The 26,249-nt window shown below is 28.2% G+C and overlaps 4 protein-coding genes across 10 annotated transcripts; 3 read left to right on the top strand and 1 right to left on the bottom strand.

Moving 5' to 3' along the window:
- Nucleotides 1–487: 487 nt before the first annotated feature.
- LOC126846117 (acyl-protein thioesterase 1) lies at nt 488–4,207 on the top strand. Of its 2 annotated transcripts, XM_050585296.1 has the most exons (7): nt 488–603; nt 748–949; nt 1,820–1,851; nt 2,410–2,475; nt 2,555–2,852; nt 2,921–3,085; nt 3,853–4,207. In XM_050585296.1, the coding sequence occupies exons 2-7, from the start codon at nt 755–757 to the stop codon at nt 3,901–3,903; spliced, it is 807 nt and encodes a 268-aa protein (XP_050441253.1). In that variant the 5' UTR covers nt 488–603; nt 748–754; the 3' UTR covers nt 3,904–4,207. The 2 variants fall into 2 exon arrangements, with proteins under 2 accessions (XP_050441253.1, XP_050441245.1); XM_050585288.1 differs by having other exon boundaries at nt 518–949.
- A 406-nt stretch (nt 4,208–4,613) lies between these two features.
- LOC126845568 (2-iminobutanoate/2-iminopropanoate deaminase-like) lies at nt 4,614–6,373 on the top strand. Its single transcript, XM_050584282.1, has 5 exons — nt 4,614–4,746; nt 5,073–5,233; nt 5,330–5,398; nt 5,573–5,628; nt 6,097–6,373. Exons 1-5 carry the CDS (start codon nt 4,679–4,681, stop codon nt 6,160–6,162), a joined length of 420 nt encoding a protein of 139 aa, XP_050440239.1. The 5' UTR covers nt 4,614–4,678; the 3' UTR covers nt 6,163–6,373.
- Nucleotides 6,374–6,676: 303 nt separating this feature from the next.
- LOC126842659 (uncharacterized) lies at nt 6,677–24,992 on the top strand. 6 transcript variants are annotated; one of them, XM_050579742.1, is made up of 13 exons: nt 19,135–19,242; nt 19,554–19,656; nt 19,766–19,829; nt 19,907–19,936; nt 20,032–20,094; nt 21,880–21,948; nt 22,263–22,298; nt 22,389–22,415; nt 23,563–23,613; nt 23,942–23,971; nt 24,143–24,232; nt 24,323–24,418; nt 24,709–24,992. In XM_050579742.1, exons 3-13 carry the CDS (start codon nt 19,772–19,774, stop codon nt 24,945–24,947), a joined length of 789 nt encoding a protein of 262 aa, XP_050435699.1. In that variant the 5' UTR covers nt 19,135–19,242; nt 19,554–19,656; nt 19,766–19,771; the 3' UTR covers nt 24,948–24,992. The 6 variants fall into 6 exon arrangements, with proteins under 6 accessions (XP_050435679.1, XP_050435715.1, XP_050435724.1 ...); XM_050579722.1 differs by lacking the exons at nt 19,135–19,242; nt 19,554–19,656 and adding an exon at nt 6,677–6,814; XM_050579749.1 differs by lacking the exons at nt 19,135–19,242; nt 19,554–19,656 and adding an exon at nt 6,688–6,758.
- LOC126842688 (uncharacterized) lies at nt 7,466–14,941 on the bottom strand. Its single transcript, XM_050579779.1, has 3 exons — nt 14,684–14,941; nt 11,028–11,178; nt 7,466–8,664 (listed from the first exon to the last, which is right to left on the bottom strand). Exons 1-3 carry the CDS (start codon nt 14,862–14,864, stop codon nt 8,460–8,462), a joined length of 537 nt encoding a protein of 178 aa, XP_050435736.1. The 5' UTR covers nt 14,865–14,941; the 3' UTR covers nt 7,466–8,459.
- Nucleotides 24,993–26,249: the final 1,257 nt, after the last annotated feature.

Genomic DNA, 26,249 nt, shown 5'->3' with positions numbered 1-26,249 from the left:
AAAATTATGTTATTTCTGAAAATTAACAGTTATACTTAACTTAATATATATATTTTTTTCAACGAGTGAATTTACTGCAAAAACAAAAGACCGCGATTAATATAGTTTTATAATACGGTAAAATCATTCTACAAGTTTTAAATAAATTAACTGTATAACGACTGTGGCTAGGTCATCTCTTCTGTGCTGATTTTGTACAGAAAAAGTGGAATCGCTGGAAACTGTTATTTAAACCACTTTATTTCCGAGAATTTCATACAGAATTTGGCCATTTTTAATTAAACGATTATTATAATATATTGATTATTGATGGAACACCGGGTGTATAACATATTTTAATAGTGGCCTTGATAAGCACATGCACACCGTCGATACTTTGAATATTTTTTGAATGCGATTTGCATGAATTAAAATCAAGGCTGACTATTTTTGTAGAGTAGACCTATTATAAGTATTACGCGAACAGCTACTAGAGACAACTAGTTTTTTTCTGTTTTTTTCAATTCTTTGTTATCGCATCTGATCGTCATCATCTATATATACATAATATAGTATAGTAGTTGTTATAAGAGTCGTATACGTCCGCGTGTGATGCGTATCATGGTAAGATATTATATTTTGTGTCGTTGCTCTGTTTAATATTCTGTAGGTCTAATATTATTTAAATTATATTACATTAAAACGATGTTATTTACATTTTTTGAAATTTCGCGTACTTTTCGTTTTACGTTCCATGAAATTCGCCAGCATTTCTATGGATTCGTATAACCACAAAAGTTCGGCAGTCCCAGTTCGAAAATCAACACAATTATATTCCATCACAACCGAATCGATCGTTTTCCGAGTGATCTTAATTAGTTGTTTTATTGCAAGTCTTTCAGCTGTGAGTCTGTCTAAAATGTCCATTAACCCGGTGGTAATACCCACTTCCGTCAAGCAGACCGCTACCGTAAGTATTTTATCAACGTTTTTAATTATTGTTCATAATATCGCATCTACTTACCCGCGGTTGTAATTACTCGTAATAATTTATTAAGTCAGTCCGACTTGTCATAGTTTAATTTTTGCCGTTAAAGACGTATTAGAGTAAAACGTTAGATCAAAAATTTTACTGACCCGGATTCTACAAAAGCAATTAAACTCATTTTACAATTGTTATACTAATGGCTGGCCTATCACTACAAACTTGATACAAAATTCTGATCAAATTTACTTTACCACAAGTCCGCGCAGTCTTCTGCGACATTGATTTTGAAAGTACAACCGATTGACATGGCCTCGTCCGAACCCCCAACTGCAACACTAAATTGTTACAGTTAAATGTCACAGCTAATTCATAGGTTTGTCAAAATTCCATAATTAAATGGTTTGCTGTGCAAGTTTGCGACATTTTGCTGCAACACTACATTTGTATGTAAATTTGTATTAATTTTTTTAATTAAACCTGAGAATCCACAAGAGCGTTATAAAAAAAAAGGGCGATTTAATGAGAACTTTGACTACACAGTAACAATGGGTTGTAGCGGGTAATTAAGACGTCGCACGAATGGTATCTCTCGTGACTATGATTGCTTATGTAATGTTCAAGTAGCTATAACTTCTTCTAGACCAGTGGGGTTTGCAGATTTCTGATTTTAGATTTTTAATCAAGCTAAAAAACTATACATTGGTAAAAAAAGTGTGCATAAAAATAAATTTACACCACAAACGCGTGATGATGTTACTTGTTTTGAACAATATTCTACAGTTGAATTAAAAAACAAATGCCTTGTTAAATTATATTACAGCCAAATAATGTTAATGTTTGTTTATTTTTCAGGTCATATTTCTTCATGGTTTAGGCGATTCAGGGTCAGTATACTTAATTACAAAATTTTAATTCATTAATATACTTCTAAATAGAAATAAATAAATAAATATATACTGGTAAACCTATTTTACCTCTTTATATATAAATTGTGTCCATTTTATGAAACGTCTGAAAAGAGTTGCATGTAACGTAAAATTGTAGTGGACAGGGCAATTTGATAAGCTTTGCTAACTCAATATTGATTGTAGCCTAAGAAAATGTGTTAGTTCTTTTACAAAAAAATGTCCAATTATTTTATTAGCACCCAAGTCAAATCTGCTGAAATTTAAAGTTTAAACAAATATATTTGCATAAATAACATTTAGATAGGGTTGGGCTTACGGTTGGCTGCCTTCGTAAAGCTGACCTATTTTACTTTAGTTCACAGATTGTTTTGTTAACTTTTTTCTATATTTATCTACAATTTTTTGTTTGTTTGTTTTCATTAGCCTTTATTAGACAATGTTAAGGCTCATCAGCTGTAATCTTAAAATAATAAGGTTTTTTTAGTTGGAACCAACTTAAATTAATAAACCTAACTTGTTAATTTTTAATTTTAGAAATGGCTGGGCCGAAGCAATGACACAAATACGTCAGCCATACATGAAAGTGATATGCCCTTCAGCGTAAGAAAATATTTATAGTCATTTTATATATATATATGTATATTATGCTATACAACAGTTATTGACATTTTTAATTTAGGAGCCCGATGCCAGTATCACTTAACCAAGGATTTCGTATGCCATCGTGGTTTGATTTGTTCACGTTGGACGAGTCAGGTCCAGAAGACGAGAGTGGCATTAAAGAAGCGGCTAAAGTAGTGCACAAAATGATTGATCGTGAGATTGAAACTTCTAATGTTCCGTCATCTCGTATTGCTTTGGGTGGATTTTCCCAAGGCGGAGCTCTCGCTCTGTACTCTGCATTCACATACCCGAAACCGTTAGCTGGCATTATGGCCCTATCGTGTTGGGTACCACTTCATAAAACATTCCCAGCAGTAAGATTCGATTATTATTACATTTTAAAATGCCTGAATAAGTTTAATGATATTGAATTATTTTAAAGGCAGCTATAGGTAACAAAGACGTGCCGATTATTCAGTGTCACGGAGACTGTGATCCTATCGTGCCTCTAAAGTGGGGTCAACTGTCAGCGTCTATTCTCAAGTCGTTTGCGAAAAATATTGAGCTAAAAACGTACAGAGGGTTAATGCATAGTTCATCTGATACGGTATGAATGGAATTCATTTACTATATCTTTAAATTGTGTGTAGCTAAAAAAATGCTTAATTTTTTACTATATTAAACTGGTAATGGTAATAGATAGCAATCGATTAACCTTGCTCTATTCTTAAGTTAGCCACTTAATTTTTAAGTTATAGGATTGAACATCTAACACTTTGTATGTTTTTCAGATACTGTAAATTTCTCTGTGTATTATGTTGACATACTTAAAAAGAAGTTTTCACAGTATTTCTCATATTTCCATTAAAAAATATTACTTTTTTTCTACACTTCATTTCTTTGGCAAGATATGTGAATAGAAAAAAAATATGTGAATAAACCTTTATGTAACTTTTTATTCAGTCTTGTTGACTTTTACTGATAGTATAGAAAATTGAATAAATGTGTGAATAAATCAGCATATAATAGGTGTATGCTAATATTTCCATTATATTGTTAGTTATTATTATAACGGCTACAAATTATTATAGAAAACCCTAATCGTACCCACCCTAATACTTAAAACACAATTTTAAACACTTGTCGTTACAATGATTTTATCAATATTTTTTTATAAATCTACCGTGTACAGATTTGCATCAAAGCGTTTATTCAAAAGCCATTTGATCACTTTCAGTTAGGTATAATAATTCCTGTGAACCTCCCCAATATTGTGACCCCAACATGCTCTGTTCCCGTTCCCACTTTGCTGGCTTTTTATTTTTATATTTTGATTATTGGTTTATTAATAACTTGTTTTTGATATTTTTGCAGGAAATGAAGGACCTAAAGAAGTTCTTGGAAAAAGTGCTCCCTTTAATATGATTTTATCGAGAATAAATGTGGTTTGCTTTTAATGCACATAGCATTAGAGTCGTTTGTGTTATTTTTCTTTGTAGAATTACTGTTTTGTCTTGTTTTTATTTTATTTTTATTTTTAAGTGTAAATAATTATTGTAAAATCATGACTTATAGTGTTTGGAGATGCAAAATTTTTGTTTTATCTGCATACTAGAAACAATGGAAGTGTTAGATGTAATAGAAATATACAATATCATATATTATGAATACAATATTCGACTACTCGTCTGTAAATTATTATTTGATTAAAAAAAACCTATTATATTAATCTTAAGATTATAAATATTTTATTATGGAGTTGTAGTAAATATACAATTAAGTATACAAGTATACAAGTATACTTAATTTTGTTTTATTTTTGACTATAGATAGTAGACTAAGGAGAAATTTAGGGACGAGTAATTTTTTAACACAACATATATTAATATTTAGGGAGTATTAACTAGGTATATTATTATTACTTTAATCTATATGGTCAATATAAAAAATACTTAAATGATTTGCAAATCATAAATAATAGTTATAGAAAAAAAACCAATAAAAATTAGTATTGAATAAATCTGATTTATTTTTATTCGTTATGTAATATAATAATCTTTATATATATATATATAAAGGAATAAAAAATCGATGACTTGTTATATAATATATTTTTTAAACATCGTTGTGACTAATTGATGATGCTGTCATTAGTGAAAAATACACTAGCCCATTCGTTTGCAATCTGTGAAACAATAAAATGGCGCCTACAGATGTATACTACATACGCACTCCAAATGCACCCTTGCCAGTAGTTGGAACAATGAGGTAAATTATAAAACAAAGAGGTTTTTTTATTTGTTCATCAAAAAAATATATTTAATAAAGTATTATTCAAAGTAATTGTTTTTAAATATAAGGATTAGACAATTAACTAATTGCCTAAGCTAGAAAAACTTGGTTAAACCTGCAATACATTGAACTATTTTATCAGTTTTTTTTTTAAGTTAAGCATAATACATGTTGATTGTTAATTGACTTTCATTTACTACGGTCAAATTGAATTTTCCATTTTGACTATGGCCCGACCTCGCTGTGCTGTCTTTTTTTGTCATTTTACTTTAAAAAATGTTGTTTTTGAATTTTTTTCAAAGCCAAGCCGTTGCAGTAGGGGACAAAGTTTTCGTTTCTGGCGTGCTAGGCTTTACTCCGGGGTCGCTGGTGTTGATTTCTGACGATTTAAGAGAACAAACCGTGCAAACTTTTCAAAACGTCATTGCTATACTAGAAGCTGCTGGATCATCTTCAAAAAATGGTTAATATCTTGTGTCAAAAATGTCCATAGTAATATTATTGAATACGTTTGTGTCTAATTGTGTATAATACTATTTCTATATGCGGTTTATTGCAGTGGTTCAAGCAACGATATTCCTCACGGATATTAACGATTTGGAAATAGTAGACGACATATACAACCAAAGTATGTTTTCTCAATAAAATAATTAACTTAGTGTGTTTTGACTATTGTTCAGGGCGATTGGTTAACTGTGACCCAGTCGATATTGTATCTGATTTTCTATTTAGATATAAGTAAATAGTATTTACTTATAGCTAAATAGTATTTAGTAAATACTATAAGTTGTATAATTTACAGTGTTCGGTCCTAGAGTTGGAGCAAAAACTTACTTGCAGTCTACAAACACATACACGGTAATTATATACTTATAATAGGCACTTCTAAGTTCTATATTAAATAGCTTACTGTTTAAACAAGTAAATCGAGTGACACGACTGTTTTAAATGGAACGGTAACATATTTAAAATTACCATTACCTATTGTCAAAATTTAAAAATTATAATGAACAACAGTAAACATTGGAATGGACAAAATTAAATAAATTTAAAAAAAGAAATCAAACACATCCTGTTAAAAGTTAAATCTCATATTATATCTCAATACCATCAAGGATAAAACAATCATTTTGTCTTAAAATAATTACAATTTTGTAGCTTTTCTCTTTTTGAAAACATTTTTGTTTATGGTGATTTACAATATTGTAAAATAACTAAATATTTACAAACCACAATCAAATTAACCAAAATAATAGACTATAGCGGTACCTTTACACTAAGTGATGTACGTTTAAATGAATAATTCCTATGTACTCGTTTATACAGGGTTCGAAAATACATATGGAAACTGTGGCGATCACTGGTAATGTAGAAATAAAATATGTCGAATAAAATATGATGTTTATAATTTAAAATGATATTATAATAATAATAATAATATATTTTACGGTTGTTAGTATTTTATAATAACTCAGAGTTCGGTTAATATAAAAAATACTATGTAGTTTACCTTTTATGTGTTTTGTGAAATATATTTTTGTGCGTTTACATAATGTTTTTTTAAATAAAGACATTAATTAAAATAACGGTTCGATTATGTAAATTTATAAAATTGTTTGTAGGTTAACGTGAAACATTTGAAAAATATGCAAATTAATTCGATTTATGATAATAATAAGAATAATATATGTACTCCTCAATATCCTATAATAGGGTTTTTTTTGTAATTAAACGATTGGTTATACATAAATGTACTTTGATTTTAATTTGATTCGGGGTCAAATTTTTTGGCGTTTAGCCTTGACTCTTATTTTGGCTCCCGGTAGTCAAAACTCATATGTACACAGTACATAATATATGTATACAATTCAAATTTGAAAATATAAACAGTATTTAAATATTAAAGCACCTAAGTAAGTACTAGGAATTCAACAACGGCACAACATGACCTTCTTGATGTGATTCCCTGATCGATCGACTGGCAAAAGGTATAGGCAATATTTGATAAAATTAAGACATTTTGAATATGCCGACTAATTTGAAGGTAAATAAGTATTAAGTTTTACTAGTTACAAAAGCGTGTTAAAAGTTATTTTTTCTCCGGATAGGACTAAAGTGTCTACATTTATTAGATATATTGTGTTGTATAGTAGACCTAACCGCGCAAAAACCAAATGACACGCACTCATTATTTGCTTAAGACATATTATGTTAATATCAAAAGTCATTAATACGTCAAATTTTGAGAACGCCACGAATTTAATGTACCTACACTCAGGGATGGGCAAAATACAGTATCTTTTCGACTAAATACAAAATACAAGTATCTTAAACTAAAAGATACTAGATACAAAATACTTTTTCAAAATACAAAATCTGTAATAATTAATTTCCTAATTAATAATAATAAATAATTAAATTTAATAATTAATAATAACAAATAATTAATAACAAATAGTTAATATAATTAATTTTTTTTTTGTTATAAAACATTTTTATATTTGACCAACTTACATTACATGTTATAGTAGTACTTCGCATACTTGACACCAAGTAGGCTTATTCTTAAAAAAATATTGTAGTCTTAATATTTAATATAAAGTCAGTAATACAAATACAAATCTCCAACAAAGTAATAGCAATTAACAATAAAAAAATGATTTCCCACGTTTAGCGGTATAAAAAAATAGTGAAATATGTATTTTAGATACTTGTATCTTAGATACTGCCCATTCTTGCCTACACTTAACAATGTTTATGAGTAAATTTGTTATTAAGCTAAATATTAATATAAAAAAACACCCCAACCTCGATGGTGTTAAGCACAGTGAGATAAAGCATATATGAATAAGGTAGATTTCTTTGATTTTACGCATTTAATAAATATTGACTTTAAAAAAAGAACCAAAATTAAAATAAAAGCACATCGAAGCAAAATCAATACCTTAACAGTTTTATATCTAAGCCAAGATTTTTTTTTTTTGAGTACTATATACAGGGTGATCCACTTATATTTTGATGCTTGAAAAATATGCTTTTTAATATTGATAAAATTTTCAAATTTGATTTATTCAATTGGAAAAAAATTTTCAAATGAAAATCAATTTTTTACATAGTGTGTTTTTGCAATTGTGTGGGTTTTCTTTTTGGGGACACTATAGTCGACATGTTCAGTAGATTATTCTTAATCTTAAAAGTGAATAAAGTGAATGAAATGCATCGGTAACCGTTTCAAAAGTTGATAGAGTCGTGGAAAATAACTAAAAAAAGGAAATATTTAATAATTTCATAATATTGTAAAATAACATAAATAATATAATTTTCAAAAAGAAAAACTAAAAAACTGTTATCCCAGTAAATGAATGTAATACTATGGTATCCTTTAAATAAAAAATTAAAAAAATGCGTTAAACACATTCCGTAAGTGTAAAAATAACTGCGAACGTTTTATTGTCTTCGTAGTTCAATAAGTCACGTTTACAATAATAATTTATGTACTACATCAAATAATTTTTTTAGTCTCGGCTATTTTTTTTTGTGTAATATAAATTCGTCGTCTACGTCCTTCGAAATCACAAAAATCTATACATATCATATACGTACAGCTCGAATTACTACACTATTATTATAGTTGTATTTAAATTCAATTTCGAGAAGTTATTATCGCTTGTTTTGATTGGTATTTATTCTTATGGCTTTTTTTCATCTGTTTGTTCTTTATTTTCATTGTCTTTTTCCTCGACGGGAGAGTTCTCCAATGATTCTCCGCGGTCTTCAACTCTGATGTCTTCCATTTCCAACGGTTTCTTCCCTTCGTCGTCATCCGCCGTAGACCTCGGTATTATTATTGTTTCTTCGGTTATTAATATAAACCCGCCTATAGCAGGTGGTATGCTATACACAAGAAAAAAAATGAATTTGTCATTTATTAAAAAAAAAGTTATGTAATTAAGACAATGAAAGTTCAATCGAAAAAAAATTATATAATTTCAGGTCGTAAATTCATTTAGACTCGAGTACGTTTAAATTGTATGTACATCTAAGAAATCAGACACTTGTTTATAATTATAATTTAAAAAAATGAATATTGCGCTTACTCTGATCGCCTTGCAAATTTCGAAACGACACAGCGCTGTTTGGATTATTTTGTGAGATTCAATTATGATCTTATGTCGGACTCTACGAATGTCCATTGAAGGTTTAGCGAATTTTTAATTATTTTTATCGTTGTAGCGATCGGTTGAAAACACAGAAAATTAAGTCATTTCAATTTGAAAGTATGTAAAATTCCAAGAAAAACGGTATAGGCTACACGTTGCTACTCACATTGTTCATTATAATATGAGGAATTGAAAAAACAATCTTAATATCTCCCTAAAATAATAATGTTTTTTTTCTAGTAAGAATTTTTTAAAAGTAAAATGCGATTTGAGCAAAATTAAATGTAAAATGAAAAAAACTATTATTTTAGTACATGTTAAGACATTTAGAATTTAACATACTTCCAAGTTCCAAACTTAAATAACAGTTATTTAACTTATTTTTTGGGTTTTGAACTTCTTTATTAACGGACCGTTAACTTAATTTTATTTTTTATTTAAACGAGTAACTGAATTGAGTAAATGAGTAAACAAGAAACAATAAAATCACCGAAATGAGTGAACAATTTCAGTAAACGAGTAAATAAATCTAGTTAATGAATGGAATAACCGAGTAAATAATCTGACTACTACATCTGTAATAACTGTGAATAAGTGTGTAAGTCAAAATTTGGTAAACATTGACTAAGTACGCTAGGATGTAGTCCGAGGCATCTAGCACACCTTGAATAAATGTCTAACTCGTTGGACTTATTGACTAAGTTGCGATTTATGGCAGCTGTTCAAAGTGTAGAAACGCTCCCCTGTAAAATCACTAAAATCGACTTACACACTTATTCACAGTTGTTACAGAAATACAGTGATGCTAATAATGATGATTGCTAATATTTATTGGATATTTAACGATCGTTTACTCGATTCGCTTACTCGTTTCAATAATAATATCCTACATAAATCCGATTATCAAATGTTGTGTTTCTTTTACATTTTTACTCAAAGATTTATGTACTCAATTTGTTAACATAACAGCTATTTATGATTCATATGTTTCTCATCGAAGAGCAATTTTTTGTTGTTGTATTTTTGTACATTAAACTTATTATAGCCAACAGTATGTTATCAGAAGGTGTTTTAAGTGTATTATTTTATTCATTTTTTCTTTTGTGTGAAATCCGTAACGTCGCTTCAGTATTCTCATAACTATAAATATAATTTAATAATCATTTAAATTTTCTTATTTCGGTATGATGCTATTGCCTACTTAAATAATTCAAATCCCTAACACTGCGGTTAATGTGAAACAGAAATTGGCATGTAACCCTTTGCGGCTTTGAACTAGCGAGCTATTATATTATGTTTTTACATAATATGCTATTTTCAGAGTCCTTTTTATAGCTATTATTTCCCATTTTAACAGCCAAAATTATATAATTATTACACTAATCTAATTATAAATTTTCATTACAAAACTAATTATAATTTATAACAACATTTATACTAATTTTCAAATAATTTTAACATATACATTTACATTTATGTATACAAGAATACTAATATAGGCACGGTTAAATTTATAGGGAAAAAAACGACAACAAAACATAACTTTGTTTAATATTACCATAAGTTATTACGAAATATATATAATATATTTATATATATATTATATATAGATGTCTATCTTTTATGAATTACACAAAATACAAGCAGCGTTTATACATATTGTATTCAAAATAATAACTACACGGTTTTTAAATAATAATAATTTACACAAACGGAGTGTATATTAAATACAGATAAATTACTATACATCAAACTAAATAATTTATACATATTGTTATTATATTATTACATATACCGACGTGTACGTCTTTAGGTCATGCTATAAAAAAATACTGTTACAAACGTTATGTTTTATAAATTATATGTTATTAATTGAACATTTTGTGTATGCGTTAAGACTTTAGGAAAACAAAATACAGTTTTGCGTTATAGTTGATCCACACAACGTAGGGTATTATCCAGAATAATCAATCCAATTAATTTCTTTGTGGATATATGCATATATATATATATATATATAAATATATAATATATAAATTAGGTAATCTATACCTAATCATATATTACACCTTATAGGTATAAGGTATTGCCACTTACTCGGGCATAGGTGTCGAGACATGACCGTTCTCTTCGAATTCTTGTTCCAATTGCTCGACTTGTTCGTCTGCTTTGTCTACGGATTTACCAAAAAACGAACCTATTTTTCCTTGAGTCTCTTCCATTAGATTTTCCACGCTTCTAGTCACATCTGAAAATGTAAACATTCGTCTGTTAATTGTACAGTATCGTTCTATTATAATATATATATATATATATATAACATATGTATAAATATATGTATAATTTATCGTATAATATAATATTACAGTGGTAGGCATATTATACATAATAATAATAAAAATGCAGTGAATTATTCCAAATGATATTCCCAAGAAATTTCTAGTTAATTTTCAAGCTGCTGTTTACTAGATTAACAGCTACGACCCAGCCAATATTGTAGAACAAAATTGGACTTTCTAAAGTGTAATTTTTTTTTTATACTTTTGTATAACATATAAGGGATGAGGTTATATAGTTGTTGATTGCACCCTGTTCTATACGGTATTGTATTGTAATGTATTCGAGAACTTTCTCTTTCCATCTCTTTGTATTTGGCTTTGGCAAAAGGGCTCATCGATCATAAATCAAGTGAACTAAACGCCAAAGCTATTGTGTCTGTCCTCTTTGGCCCCACTTGTTTCTACAGCTCATTCGCTCCGGTTGTCGATGCAGCGATTGACCTACTTGACTGTTTTTAACAATATGTAAATATAATACCCTCCTCGTTTTCAGCGTGGCTACCGAGAGGGGTGGTAGGGCTAGCGGGGGTGGAGAGGGCGCCGGAGGGATGACGTGCGCGCTTGTGTCAATAGATTTCCGTTACGGAAAAACACCCTCATACAGTGACGGCTTGTTAAATAGCCGGCTCACACGGGAAAAGCATTATAAGGATATTTTATCGATTCCTATCGTGCCACAGCCATAACGTAATACGTAGTACTATATTATACACATAACTGTCCCAATATAATATGATAATGCTAATCGTTGACATTCGTTGTGTACACAGTACATATCTATTAGACGGGAGGAACCGGTCACTATTTTTTTTCGTGTCGTGTCACTGGGACAAACGAGTTGAATGAATATTAATCGTTAATTGTTATTAAACGGCGTACAATAGGGTTCTGTAGTATTTGTGTCGGCTATTATTCAGCACTTAACCCGCGTGGCACCAAGGTCGATCGTTTTTTTAATTGCGTATTGCGAATATTATATCACATGAGTGACTTTGGGTTAGTCGTGCAAACGGAGATGCTTCCCGAAAGTCCCTCCTTCCCCCACCCCCGCCTGCTCCGGATACTTGAGTGATTACCCGGGAAAACGCTAACAATTTTTATAGGTTTTAAAGGACTTTACTGGATCAAAAAGGGAAAACAATTTAACACTTTTCCCTTTTAAATTGAGAAAAAAATAAAAAAAAGTCTGCAAGTTTTTCGACTTACAAATACTGCAGAGCTCTAAAACTTAAAAAAAAAAAAAAAAAATAGTTTAATTAGTTACAAATTACAAAGACAAAATAAAAAAAAACCCTTATTTTTCAGTCAACAGGTATCTGAAAAATATAAAAACATTACATTCAAATTACCTAGTACTCTGTTTAGCGTTTCTCAAAGCGTCAGTGTTTTTTAAACTATTATTATTCCATTAGCGGAATAGGTTTTTGTTTGGCTTGCAAATGAGCCAATATGATTTTATTTTTTTTGTCAAAACTTTAATGTAAAGTAACTTGTTATTTAGCTTAGTGCAATAGAACGTTTTAAAAATAGGCTGACGGTTGTTAAGCTATTTGTTATATTTTGTAATTGAAAAAGAGAAAATCGCATGTCGTACAACTATTTGAACAATTGTTATTGTGTACATAACGTTATGTGGCAATGTAAAATAGGTTTTTGATTTGTATACAAAGTGATCTACTTTGGAAACTTAAACGGGAACGTACATTTTATTTTATTGAATTTTTAAAATGAGAAAACCAGTTTTGAATTTAAAAAAAAAACAATAAATGAGGATAACATTTTTGAGACAATGGCACGAAAAAAGGTTTTTACTATGTTAAGAAATTAAAAAATGCCCGTTTTCAACATAAAATATTAGGCTAAATAATTAGTACATTGTAAAAAGGATGTGTAATTTTCTCCTAAACGTTATCATCCTTCGGGCTTTGGAAAATAGTGAATAAATTTCCAAGAAAATCAGTGTGTTACTTTAAATGGATCATCCGGTACAACTGCGTATAAGTGTAACCTACATATTAAATTTGCACAGAGCACTCTGCACTAACTACCATATTGTATATTACTATACAAGCTATTGATTTTTGGATTAAATACATTCGTTTTTAATAATGCCACTGTATCGAGCAGTAATTAAAACTGTGTCACGATGATTATCGTAGGGGGTATGTGTTGGGTATTATATTATGTTTTTGAATGTTATTCAAATGTGATTTGAAGCTTTCTGTCGAATTGCAGATTTCGTGGGAGTGTTTTGCAATTACTAGAAAACCTAATAGGTAAAATAAATAAAAAATTAATAGGAACTTTAAGAGAGCACCGGCTGACTTTTGATTAACAATTTAAAAATGTCTTGTATTCTGTATATTTGTTTAAAAGTTATATTACAAACTATATAGAATATTTATCAGATTGCACTGATAAAATTTAAATTACCTAATCGTTGGAATTGGGGTGAGCTAGTTATTATAGTTTGGAATCCTTACCTGAACTAAAAGTCAAAATGCTTAGGCTAACATCTTATAGTTTAACAAGGCTGGAATTTGCTAGGCGCTGTTGAACACATCGTTTTTTTCAAGAGGTTATGTGACTACAGTTAAGGAATAGGAAAGAAGAATTCTGTATGTCCTTTACAAATATTTTTTTTCTGATAAAATATTATAGTAAGAATGCATAATATGTCCTGTGTGCTTTTAGATTAGATTTATATGATATAGAGAGGTATATGAATCCCCTGCGGATACGAAAATGGCTGATACCACTACCGAGAAAAAAATATCTCATAATAATTATTGGACTGAACTAAATTATTATACCGGTGATCCATTTAACGTAATTGTTATCTTTTAAAACAATTACAATTTTGAAGTTTTTCTTTTTAGAGACATATTTATCTATTGTCATCTACAGTACAATTAGGTAGGTATAATAAATACTGTTCACAATATTGCAATTTCTATCTATTATTAGGAAATTCTAGAGTTCTGCTGACTCTTGAAACTTTAATGGGCACGTTAGTATATATTTTATTAAATTTTTAAGTTAGGAATAATTTGCTAGTTTATTATTTAATTAAGTTTAAAGTTCAAGACGGAAGTTGGAGTGCGGAAGAGTAAAGTGCACAGTAAAAACAATACATATTACACTGCACACTTCTTCCCGTTTTACATTTTAAACTTTAATAACTTTAAAAATAATTATCCAAAACGGAATTTAATTTTCAACAAGTTAAAATTTAAAATTATTTTGATACTTAAGTTAACATTTATGTTTTAAAAGTTGTTAGGGCTCTTCTGGACTTAAGGCACATTCGAAATTCAATTGTTTATAATTTAATCTTAGTTTTAGGGGTTTGAATATGTTCCCTTCTCATCCCTACCCCTAAAAAAAAGGCCAATGTTAAACTTAAATATATACCTTGCCAGTTTTTCATCATTCCGTCCACGTCGGTCACTCTGTCGACGATCGAACGCGCCTTGCCCGAGCTTTCGTCGACAATACCGTCCGACATGCCACTCACTATCGGTTCTTCTCTGTTGGTCTGGCCGTTGGCCATGTCGGCCGACGACGGTACGGGTGTACTGCCGGAACATCCCATGGTCGGTCGACTCGGTGTTGTGCGTACAGGTGTGAGCTCGCCGCGTTCAGACCGCCAAGTCCGTCTGGTATAGCCGGAAAGAGTCCCACGGATATATATAATATGTATGTGGCATACAAATGCTCGCTTCAAAGGTAGCACGTCATGGACGGGCGCCGTGACAACCAAAATGTATTCTACCAAAACACAGCCCGTATACAGGGTGGTCAATCTGATGTAAGACACTCAGTTTCTTGGAAATATTTTGAAAATTACTTTTTGTCCTATACTCGTAGATACTACATTATTATTATGTATTTCACTACATTTCTCAATACTTTGAAAACTTCCATCTTCATCCCAAACAAGTATAGACCTTGAATTGGAATATGTGTTTTTAATTTCATAAATATGTAAACGGCGAAAAAAAACCGTTAACGTTTGACTTTTTTTGAATTTTCATTAATCGGTTCGTTGGTTAAGACTTTGTATAATTGTCATATTAGGTTTTCTAAATACCAATCTTGTAAATTTCATATTTTCGTTCGCATTTATGAAATAAAAAATATATGTTCTCATTTGAAGTCCATACTTGTTAGGAATGAAGATAGAAATGTTTTAAGTATTGACAAAATATAGTAATATATGTACATACGAGTATGAGACGAAATTATTTAACAAAATATTCATATTTTCTAAGAAAATGAGTATCTTACATCAGATTGATCACATTTTGTACAGATTTACATAATTTTTTAAACATTTTGAGCCTATTGATAGATATATCAAACGATGAAATCTGAATTTCACAAAAAAACATTATAACCTAATATATATATAGAAACAAGGTGATGATTTTATCGTGAACTCAGTGGTTCACAATATCTCAATTGGGATTATTTCACAATATTTCAATTAATAATTGAATGTTTTTTTCGTAGAGTTTTTATATAATGTGATTTTAATTTTCCACAAATTTGTATGCTCCTACCAAACTAATTATTTTTATATAAATTTTTGAAACTTAAATGGTGACGCATTCATTTCATTAAATTTTTAAATTGAGAATAATTTACTAAAAAAGTTTACTGATCGATAGCCAGTTTTGGATAGCTATTTTTGAAGTTTCAAGTTTAGGGCAGGAGGACCTTAATATGGTCTATGAGATGGTTCACGATAAAATGATAACCCTGTATGTATACTAAATTGTAAATAATATATTATGGTGGCACACGAGCTATTGCACGTAGGTGTTGGTTCTCATTGGCGAAGTGTCTGCCCAATAAATAACCTATTATTGTTATTTAAGTTGCAAATTTAACCGTTGAGAAAGTTAACCTTGCAAAGGCGGTACACGAGAAACAAACTCGTGCGAAAGTACTTGCCTTTGACGGTATGGTACGTGCAAAATCTAAATAATTTTTTAAATTAATATAAATCCAAATAAGTCCAAATAAAACTCCTTAAAAAGTCGGGATAGAATACAGTGCAATAGATCACTGTTATATATTAGGTTATTAGCCTACTATAATCTTATGTAGGTATTAAATTTGTTTTCATAATTTCAAAATTGTTTTATTTAGGTCAATTTTAGTGAGAATAATGTAATTTGTATGATTTTAAAGTTAAACGTTAAAATTAAGCAATTCGCTGTTCACTATAATAATTATAAATTATAGAATGTATTTTTACATTTTTTAAAATACTAAAAAAAAAAAGAATGCAACGTTATTTTATAAATTCTGTATAGTAAAAATAAACTAGCTAAGAATAAAGTAGACAATTAGAGATCAGTGAAAACTAGCACAGTTTAAACCAAAACAATATGGTTCAATGCATCTAGAACTAGTTCAGCATAAACAGGCAAAGTAGATATCAGTACAGTATAAAGTAAGGTTAGAAGGGTAAAGACAATTATTAAATTTCCATCAAATTAAATTTTTTTGTCGTGGTAGTGCGTCCTTGTGTAAATTTAAAAAAATATTAAATTTCATAAAAGACAACAACGTTACACATTACATGAAAGGTACGCATAATCGATTTCTGTTTACTGTACACGGGATATCATTAAAAGTTTAATATATTTTTTTTTTTGTCATCAAATAATTATTAATACTGCTATATCAAACGATATAGCAGTATTAAGCGTCATATTAACACATCTGTGTACATAAATCTTAAACAAATTATGTCTGATTCGAGAATACTGCCAACTTATGTTACATTACTAGTATATTCTTCGATTTTCTAAGCTTTTATATCAAATACTTTCACAAATACAAAAATAAACCAACTAATGTTACAAATTTAAATTGATTTAAAAACAGTAAATTAAAAAAGTAACAAATGTACAATCACCTAATAATGAATAAAAAAAAAAACCATAGTTGGTTCGGCTAATAACAATAATTAGTAGTTTTTTTTATTTGTCGATGAACAGCCATAATTCTTGCGAAAAATGGCCATTTCAATTTTTTAAAGTTTATAAAAATTATATTTATTATACAAATTTACCAATAAACAAAAAAAAGTTTAAAACGCGTTCCTTTTCCCAAAACATAATAATATTAAGGAAAATGATAACTTACAATGGTAATAGGTATATTTCCTATTTTTTATTTAGTCAATGCAGAATATTTTTAATTGAAAAATCATACCTATCGGTCATTTTTATATTTCACAATAACAAAATATTATCATAATAATTAAAAATTGTTCTAATTAACAGACACGACTGACAAATCGGGTTTTCTTTACATCAAAAGTCGTAAAATAATAAATAACTGACTAACATGTACAACTTTGTAGCTATTTCAATGTAATGTAATATATTATAAAATATGTAACTATTAACATAACGATATCATTTAACATGAGATAAAATTTCTTTCCAAAATAAGATAGCCAACGCTTTTTAATTAATTTTTGTTTAATAAATCTAAACCGAAGAGGTTATCTGATTGAATCAGTTCCACAAAGATACTTTATTTACTATATTAAAATTTAAGAGATGGGATTTTAAATGGACGAATTGTACATAACATCATCGTCAATTCTGAACCGAAAAATATTTCTACCTTTAAGCATTTACCGCTAGGTTTGAGTTTGTGATTTGAAAAAACCATTTTAAATACACTGCTTGTTATAAAATACTTGAAGATTACAATAGCGATAATAAGTGTTACAATATATATATATACTATATATACTGTATTGAACTTTCTTGTGTCAACAAAGATGCGGAAGTAAACCGGAAATCACCACTTCAAAATTCAACGTTACATCCTTCTCCAGAACACAACTCTGTTGTTGTATCCACCAAACGGTTTAAAAATATATATAACTTATGAATATTCGTCTACTTGTCACACTTATCTTTGTGTAGATAGAAGGAAATTCGTCAGCCGAAAAGTTTGTTTGAACGGAAATATAATTTATTTAATGCACATTAATCTTGTGATACAAAGTGTACTATTTAACTACAATTTTGTTCCATTCCATTAATTCGTAAATTTGAACCATACATATTAAATAAATTATAATATGAAAAAAAGTAGAATTTATTATAATATTATGTAACATTTGACGCATAGAGTACATTTTTTTGTAACTCAACCTAACAAGCTCCGTTTAATACATACAATTAATAGAAAATCATTATGACATGTACTAATGTAGTCATTAGTATACATCATTCTAGAAAATTGTATATTTTATAGTTGTATCTTTCCTTTGGCCAAATTTTCACACCTAAATCCCTAAAACTTTGCTTGAAAGAGTGAAATAAAGAAAAAATGTACAACCCTTCTAGGGGAAAGGGTTTATATAATCGTGTTGATAGCAAAAACAACACCTTTTCAGCTTATCACGCATAGAAGTTAAATAGTAAGTGTTGCTATTTGAAAATCAAAAGTTGCTATCAAATAAACTAATTTGGAAGTGGGGTAGGAACATAAAAATGCGTGGAAAATTAATATCACATTATATAAAAACACTATGTGAAAAAACAAAATTAAATTTAGTAAACCAAGTGAGATATTGAGTGGCTCGCCATAAAAAACATCCTGTATAATAATTGTTTTATATATATATATATATTATGGATATATATAATGACATAGACAATAATACAGTTCGTAACAATTCTTTAGTGTAAAATATTAGAAGACAATAGTCTGAATTTCACGCCAGTGTAATACAATTTTGTTATCATGTAAAAGAAGCCAGCTGCGCAAATAAATTGAAATAGGCACACTGCAAAACATATTTCGCTATTAGTTTTTCTGTAGAAATACAATAGTTCATAATCAAGACCCAAGAAAGTCACTTGAAAACAGTAAATAAACTTAACGAACTGATCTTTTTTTTATAAATTGTACGAATTCAATAATTTAGTATAGTAAGTTAAAAATGTTTAATTTATTAAGCTTAAAAATGTATAAGTACGCTTTTAATCAGATATCATAAATGAAAACTTTAAAACAAACTTATTTTAAATGTGTATTTATAATAGATTTTTAAAAGAAATAACACTTTTATAAAGCTACAAGGTATAAGAAATTACTTAGCCCTTCTAAAAACCCTTAAAAAAAATGAATACTGATTGTTAGTACACACAATTTTAAGTTGTTAATAAAACAAACTTATTTTTAATAAACCATTACACTTTTTTTTGTGTCTTGAAGAAACATTAAGTCTGTGTTATTTTAGATTTTTAAAAATTAGATTAGCCAAAAATAAAAGAATACTTAGGTATTTATAATTGATTTAAAAAAAAAATTGTAATAACACAGCATTAGTATAATCTACTGAGGTAAGCCTAATAAACTAACCTAAATAAGCCTAAACAGCCTAATAAAAACAAAACATTCTCAGCTCTGCACTGGTGGCAACTAATATAATTTTTTTTTCTATGTTTACAGGTAATAATGAAACTTTTTGGTTTTTTAATATCATTTTTCATTGTGAATGTTTCGACAAAACTAGGTAATTATTTTATTTTCACAATTACTTTTTTATGGTAGTAAAAAATTAAAAAAAAATCAATGTTTCACTTTTTACAGCCTTTTATAAGAAGATGGTTTTAGTTACAAGTCAGTAATCTTTTAGTTTAAGAAAAAAAAGAAATGTTTTTTATTTTTTAATTTTCATTGTTTTTAAATAAGAATTTTTGTACTATGTATTACAGACGAACACATAAAACTTGCTTCTGATAAGAACAATTTTACCATAGGACAGCAAAGGGTTGCAAGTAAGTATTATTCAAAATAAATATGCTATTATATGAATGTTTTGTTGTTTGTCTGACTGTCGATTATTTTTAAATTAAAAAAATATAATTTTCATAAACTGTTCAGAAAGGTGAATTTAGAACAGTGCTTTAAATTATTTTACTTACCATGATCCAGAAGGATTTTTTGACCTTATAAAAATGCATATTATATATATTAAATTGAAAGAAACTTAGGAAGTTTTTAAACATTTTTAAAGATATTTCGAATAAAACTAGAGTAGTAGATAAGATTAGACAATCGAAGCGCATAGACCAAAACAGCTAAACCATAAAAAGAAAAAGAAAATTCCGTTTTAGCATGATGATATGATATTTCAAAACTAATATGGCTCAACCGTCTCAAACAATTTACCTGTAGATGGCAGCACTTAATTTGTTTCGGCATTGATACTTAAATAATTGTATTTAATAGTGATGGGAAAATCCGGATATTGCGAAGTTCAAAAAACCGGAGTTTTAAACTTCGAAATTCGAAATCCGGAGTTGTAGTATTCGAACTTCGAAATCCGGATTTCGAAGATTTCGTTATAAATCCGAATTTCGAAGTTCTCGTTATAAATCCGGATTTCGAAGTTTTCATTATAAATCCGGATTTTGGAGTTTTCATTATAAATCCGTAGATTGGATTTCAATTTTTTTACAATAATAAATTAATTATATTAGTTAATTATTTAATATTATGTTTAACGTGTTTATGTACACAAAAATATTTAATTATTTAATTGGTAAATTAGGTATCTGTTTTTATAGTTATAAGAACATTATGTATAAACACGATTTACAAGTCTCAATGACACTTTTATAATAGATTAGAACAATAAGTTGTAATAATATGAAAAATACACAACACAGTAATACAACACAATATATATAATATATATTATTATTATATATATATATATTAATGAGGAAAAATAAAAAAATACAGCATACTTACTTTGTATTTAAACTAGATTACATATATGAAACTTAAAATTCATTAGAAACATATAACTTAGGGTAATTTAGTTGAAGGGGTCCGATAATAGCATTTCATAGAGGATTAAAAGTCAACTAGTTTGAACAATTTAGTCATCTTGTACTGCTGAATTAGTAATTACAAAATGGCTTTATGAATTTTTAAATTGGTAATTTGGCTTTTTATTTAAACCCAGGTTACGGTTTCTGAAATTCAAATTTTGAAATCTGGATTTGTCATTAACCCCGGATTCTTCGTGAAATCCGGATTCTTCGTAAAATCCGGATTTTTTTCATTGAACTTCGAAAACCGGATTTTACGGATTTTAAGAAAATCCGGATTTATTTCCCATCATTAGTATTTAATGACACAGTGTAGCTTAAGTTGGTTAATGTTTTACAGATGGTTTGAAAGTCACGGATTTATACATATTAAGAGGCATTTATTATTTTTTAGATTTAATAAAAATAAAAAAATGTTGCAAAATAGTAAAAACTTAATTGGCCGCCCTGAATAAATACACTTTTTGGGATTAAGTTGTTTTGGTTCTACATATATGCGCCTCAATCAAGAATAATGTTCATTGACTGCTCTTTTAAATATTTTCTTAGATATTTTATAAGTGTAAGCAAGTGTCACTGTACAGTATGGCTTTCTCCTGTACAGTCTAATAAATAAATATTAACCTAATCTAAAACACAAAAACTCTAATTAAAATAACGTTTGCATTTGAAAGTAATGATATCTGATATGATTTATAATTTTAAACCAATATGTATTTCTAGATGGTTTGGAACATGTAATTTTACAACTTGTCGATACCATAGATCCGAAAAATACGCATCGTGATTCAGGTAGTAATAATTTTAGGAAAATAAAATAAAAATTAACATAACCGTAACAAAGATATTAAAAAATTATTTACAAATTCCTGCTCTGTCAATCACGCCTAACTAATACATTTTTTTCTAATTGCCACATCATATTAATTTCAGCCATTTAAATTTGTATAAAGTTTCCAATTTACTTAACACAATCGAACCTATTTCTTCTGAGTTACTACTTACTAATGATAATATTACTTTTTGTACCTTGATCTTCATCGTCCAGTTTCTAGTAGAAAATTAAATACAATACCATTAATTTCATGTAATGTTAATAATTTCAGTTATTTTCATTTTGAACAACATGTTCGCTGTGCTGGGTAAAAATTGTCATTGCATATTATAGAAATATTTCCATACAGTATTGTTTAATATTCATTAAGTATCTAATATTGTTATTTTGATTTCAGTATGGGACTTCAAAGAAGATCTAGGCGGTAACAACATATTTATATTTCATAATTAAATAATAAAGGCTCTATTATAGGTTTTCACATAGGTATTATAAATTATATTTTAACAGCTTGCGTACATACGAGTCCGCAACACCACGGGATACATTTTTATGTATCTGATAGCTAGTAAACATATCAAGTCTCTGGCTAATATTTTAGTGTTTTCATAATATTTGGCCTAAAACAATTCATAGAGAATTTGGCCCCTTAAATTATTGAATTTATTATTCATTTCTATTTTGAACGTTGTGAATACAACATATATGCCTCAACCCCCATTGCCAACCATAACCCCAACACCATCCCTCATCTCTAATCTCCTATATACTATCACATAAATGTAACATCCCCATCCCCATTCCCACCCCCTTCCCAGTCCACTCCATCACCATTTCCATTCCCATTCTTATCCTTAAAAGAAGGACCGATAAAGATATAAGGATAAATTTTCGGTGTCGATTTTTTGTGTGTGGCAAAGCAAAGACATAAAAAAGTCAATAGTTTGAATTTGATCGGTTAATATTTAGAGATGACTCAATTCTATTTCGTCCATTTAGTTAACAAATGTGAAGTTGATATCTATTTTTTTTTTACTATACCTTTTTTAGTTTTGAAGCTAAAATATTCGAAGTCAGCTCGTTGGAAATTTTATGAAAAAAACGTCAAAAGACTATATGAGAAAAATATTTGATTTATTATTGGTTTGTTGATTAACTTGTTTAATAGTAGTGCTTATGTAGTAGTACTACCATACTACTACAAAATAATTCATTTAAAACCGAAAATTATGTTTTTTTGTGGTAATAAAGATTTTGGTCAACAAATCAATAATAAATCAGCTCATTTCAAATATTGTAGCTTTAAAATTAAAAAAATACAGTTAAAAATTAATCAAACGGACAAAATTTCTTTGAGTCACTTTCTTAATATTTTCCGATCAAGTTCACATTTTGTCATTTTTCTTCTTTAACCGAAAACTAAAGATTTTTCGTGTAAATAAACAACTTACAAATACTTTACACTTATTTATTATTTTTACATATATTGAGAATAACCATATGAATTTTTACATATTGGTTTCAGTCATAAGAAATAAGTACATTAAAATGTGTTTTGTTTTAATTTTCAGTACTTGCAGAACACCAACAAAGTATTCAATACAAAATAGAAAATTACTTAAGTAAGTTTAAAAACCTTAACAGTATTAAGCGAGCAATTTTCAAATTCATTAATTCCTTAGTTCTGGAGAAAAACGATAACAAAAAAATAGAATTTCAAAGTTCTAACGCTATATATTTTTTTTTTTGGCTTAAGTATTTCATGACCATTTAAAATATAACTCAAAGCGTAATTTCAAACGTTGCTATTAGAAATAATATTTATACAATATTTTCTATTAATTAATTGGTATAAGTTATCTCAGTTTCAGAGTGTCTGTTATGGATATAATAATAAAACTTGATTTTGTGGACAATATAATGATTTGATATTTGATATATTTGTTACAGAGATTGATATTCCTAAAGTTACAAACCAAGGTAATAACATACATAGATCATATATAAAGATACATTCTTTGAGTTTCAATACCCAAAGAATGACAAAATTGGTTATATTACAGTTTTTTTTTTGAAAAGTAGTGTAACCAATTACATTATGTACATTTCCATTATTTGTTATCAACACGGTTATTTAAACATGTTTCGCAGATTTTTACACATTAGATTTGGAGCAACTTGGAGAAGAGAGAAGAAGTTATACGAGAATAGCTTTAAACAATATTTTGAACCGGTTAATAGGTAAATATTAACAAAGAGTCAATATGATCCGTTCTCACTATATCCCAGCCTCAATGTAACGGCTCTGTTTATTATTATTATTTGTTATAGATTCTGAAAAAATTGCTAGTAATTTGACTAGTCGTATTGAAGAGAGAACAGTTAACCCTACAAAAGTAAAACAAAAACAAATCGCCCAGATAGTTGGTAAGTATTTACATAAAAATTGTAATGGCTTTTTAACCATTATATTATATAAAATATATTATATATATTCAATATATAATATTATTTGGACGGCCCTTAAATAAGACATTGGTTCTTTTCCTAACATTTATTGGAAACATTGTGATTAGAATTATTTGTCTTCGCTTAAATTATACAATAGACCCCATCCATATTATATTATTGTTTTTTGACTTTAATTTATAAGTAAGGTAGTTGTGTCTTTCGCTAAATTTTCTAGATTAAAAAAAATAATTTGTTTAATTTTTCAGATTCTAAACGGAAAGTACCTTTATTACTAATATGTCGTTTATTGGCAGTGTTCATCAGTACCAAATTCCCAAAATTACCTATAACAGTAGTTCACGACCAACCGGGTATTCAAGCTTGTTACCTATATGATAAATTTAAAACTTGCCAAGCATACAGGGATATTAATCGTGTATGGTGGATAGTCAATTGTGAGAACTTTAACGTCACAATTCGACCACTTAACTTAGAGCTGTTATGATAATTTAAATCATAAATAAATGGTATAACTCTTTTAAAATTATTTAGTACTTAAATTAATTAAGTATACTTTTGAAATTTGTAGTACTATTGCATTTAAATAATATTTGCATTTTGCACTTCAAGTTGTTAACTATTTAATGTATTTCATAATAAATCGTTTTACCAACTACTATAATAACATTTCTTTTTCTTATCTGTTGATTTTTTCCCCAGTTAGTCAAAGAGAGTTGGCTACTCAATGTTAGGTAATTATATAGGGTAAATATAAATGAAATAGTATACACGGATAATATCATAAAAACAAAACAGTAAAAGAAAACATTTAAATAGCAATAATTTTTGACAATATCAACTAAAGTGTTCTTGATGAGTATGTGGCAAAACTATTTTTTTTCTTCAAACTTTTAAGTATCTAATAATTGAAAAGCAAATTCAAAATTTTAGAAATTCTATCAAGTTTGTATACCAATCTTAAGGTCAAAAATTAATTTTTTTTTCTGACATGCGTGAATTTTTTTAATTTTATGAAAAATTAGGAATGATTAATATTATAATAAAAATATATATATATGCCGTTGTTATGCACTCAACTGATAAAAATCGTTTTGAAATTTGATAGTTCACTTATTTTTCTGATAGATGTAACAAAATAAATATTAACCATAATCAATAAATGATATCAATATAAATAACCTAATGCACATATGCACTTACACGCAGTGAAGGGTTCTTTAAGCTAATTTTTTTTTTTAAATTGGAAAGATTGTTTCGTTAAAAACTAAATTTATGCGATGTTTTAATTGACTTTTGAGGTGTTCAAAATAATCACTTATTGATTACGACATTATTTAATACCTAATGTTATGCAACTTGTATCCTATAATTCAAATTATCTATTTTATTATTGACACAAATATCGCTATGAGTTATACAAAACCGAAAACTGAATCAACTTTACTTAGTGTGTATGAAATATTCTCTGGACTACTGATAAACGTTGACAAACCACAAAATATCATAAATCATTTCCCCTTATTAGCTGGGGTGGCAACTTTTGCTTTACTTCACTTTTTTTAGTTAAGTTTTAAGGCATAAGATCTGAAAATTAGATTCACTATATTGGCTTTTCTTGTTTTAAAACATTTTTCAAAACGCATTATACCGTCAAGTGGATAACATATTACCTTTATGTATAATCACAAAATATGCTTTTAGTCATTAAACCAACATTAATTTCTAAGACAACGTGTACAAATTACACACATTGTACACGTCATGATTGTCTGTATTGAGCAAATCC

This window comes from Adelges cooleyi, unplaced genomic scaffold, assembly GCF_023614345.1.
Source record: "Adelges cooleyi isolate 19-005CV unplaced genomic scaffold, UGA_ACOO_1.1 ACOO_flye_CR_arks_rails_tigmint_CR_PRNA_108, whole genome shotgun sequence".
Taxonomy (NCBI): Eukaryota; Metazoa; Arthropoda; class Insecta; order Hemiptera; family Adelgidae; genus Adelges; species Adelges cooleyi.
Note: the sequence above shows the minus strand (reverse complement) of the source record. Positions and strands in the feature narration are given on the sequence as shown.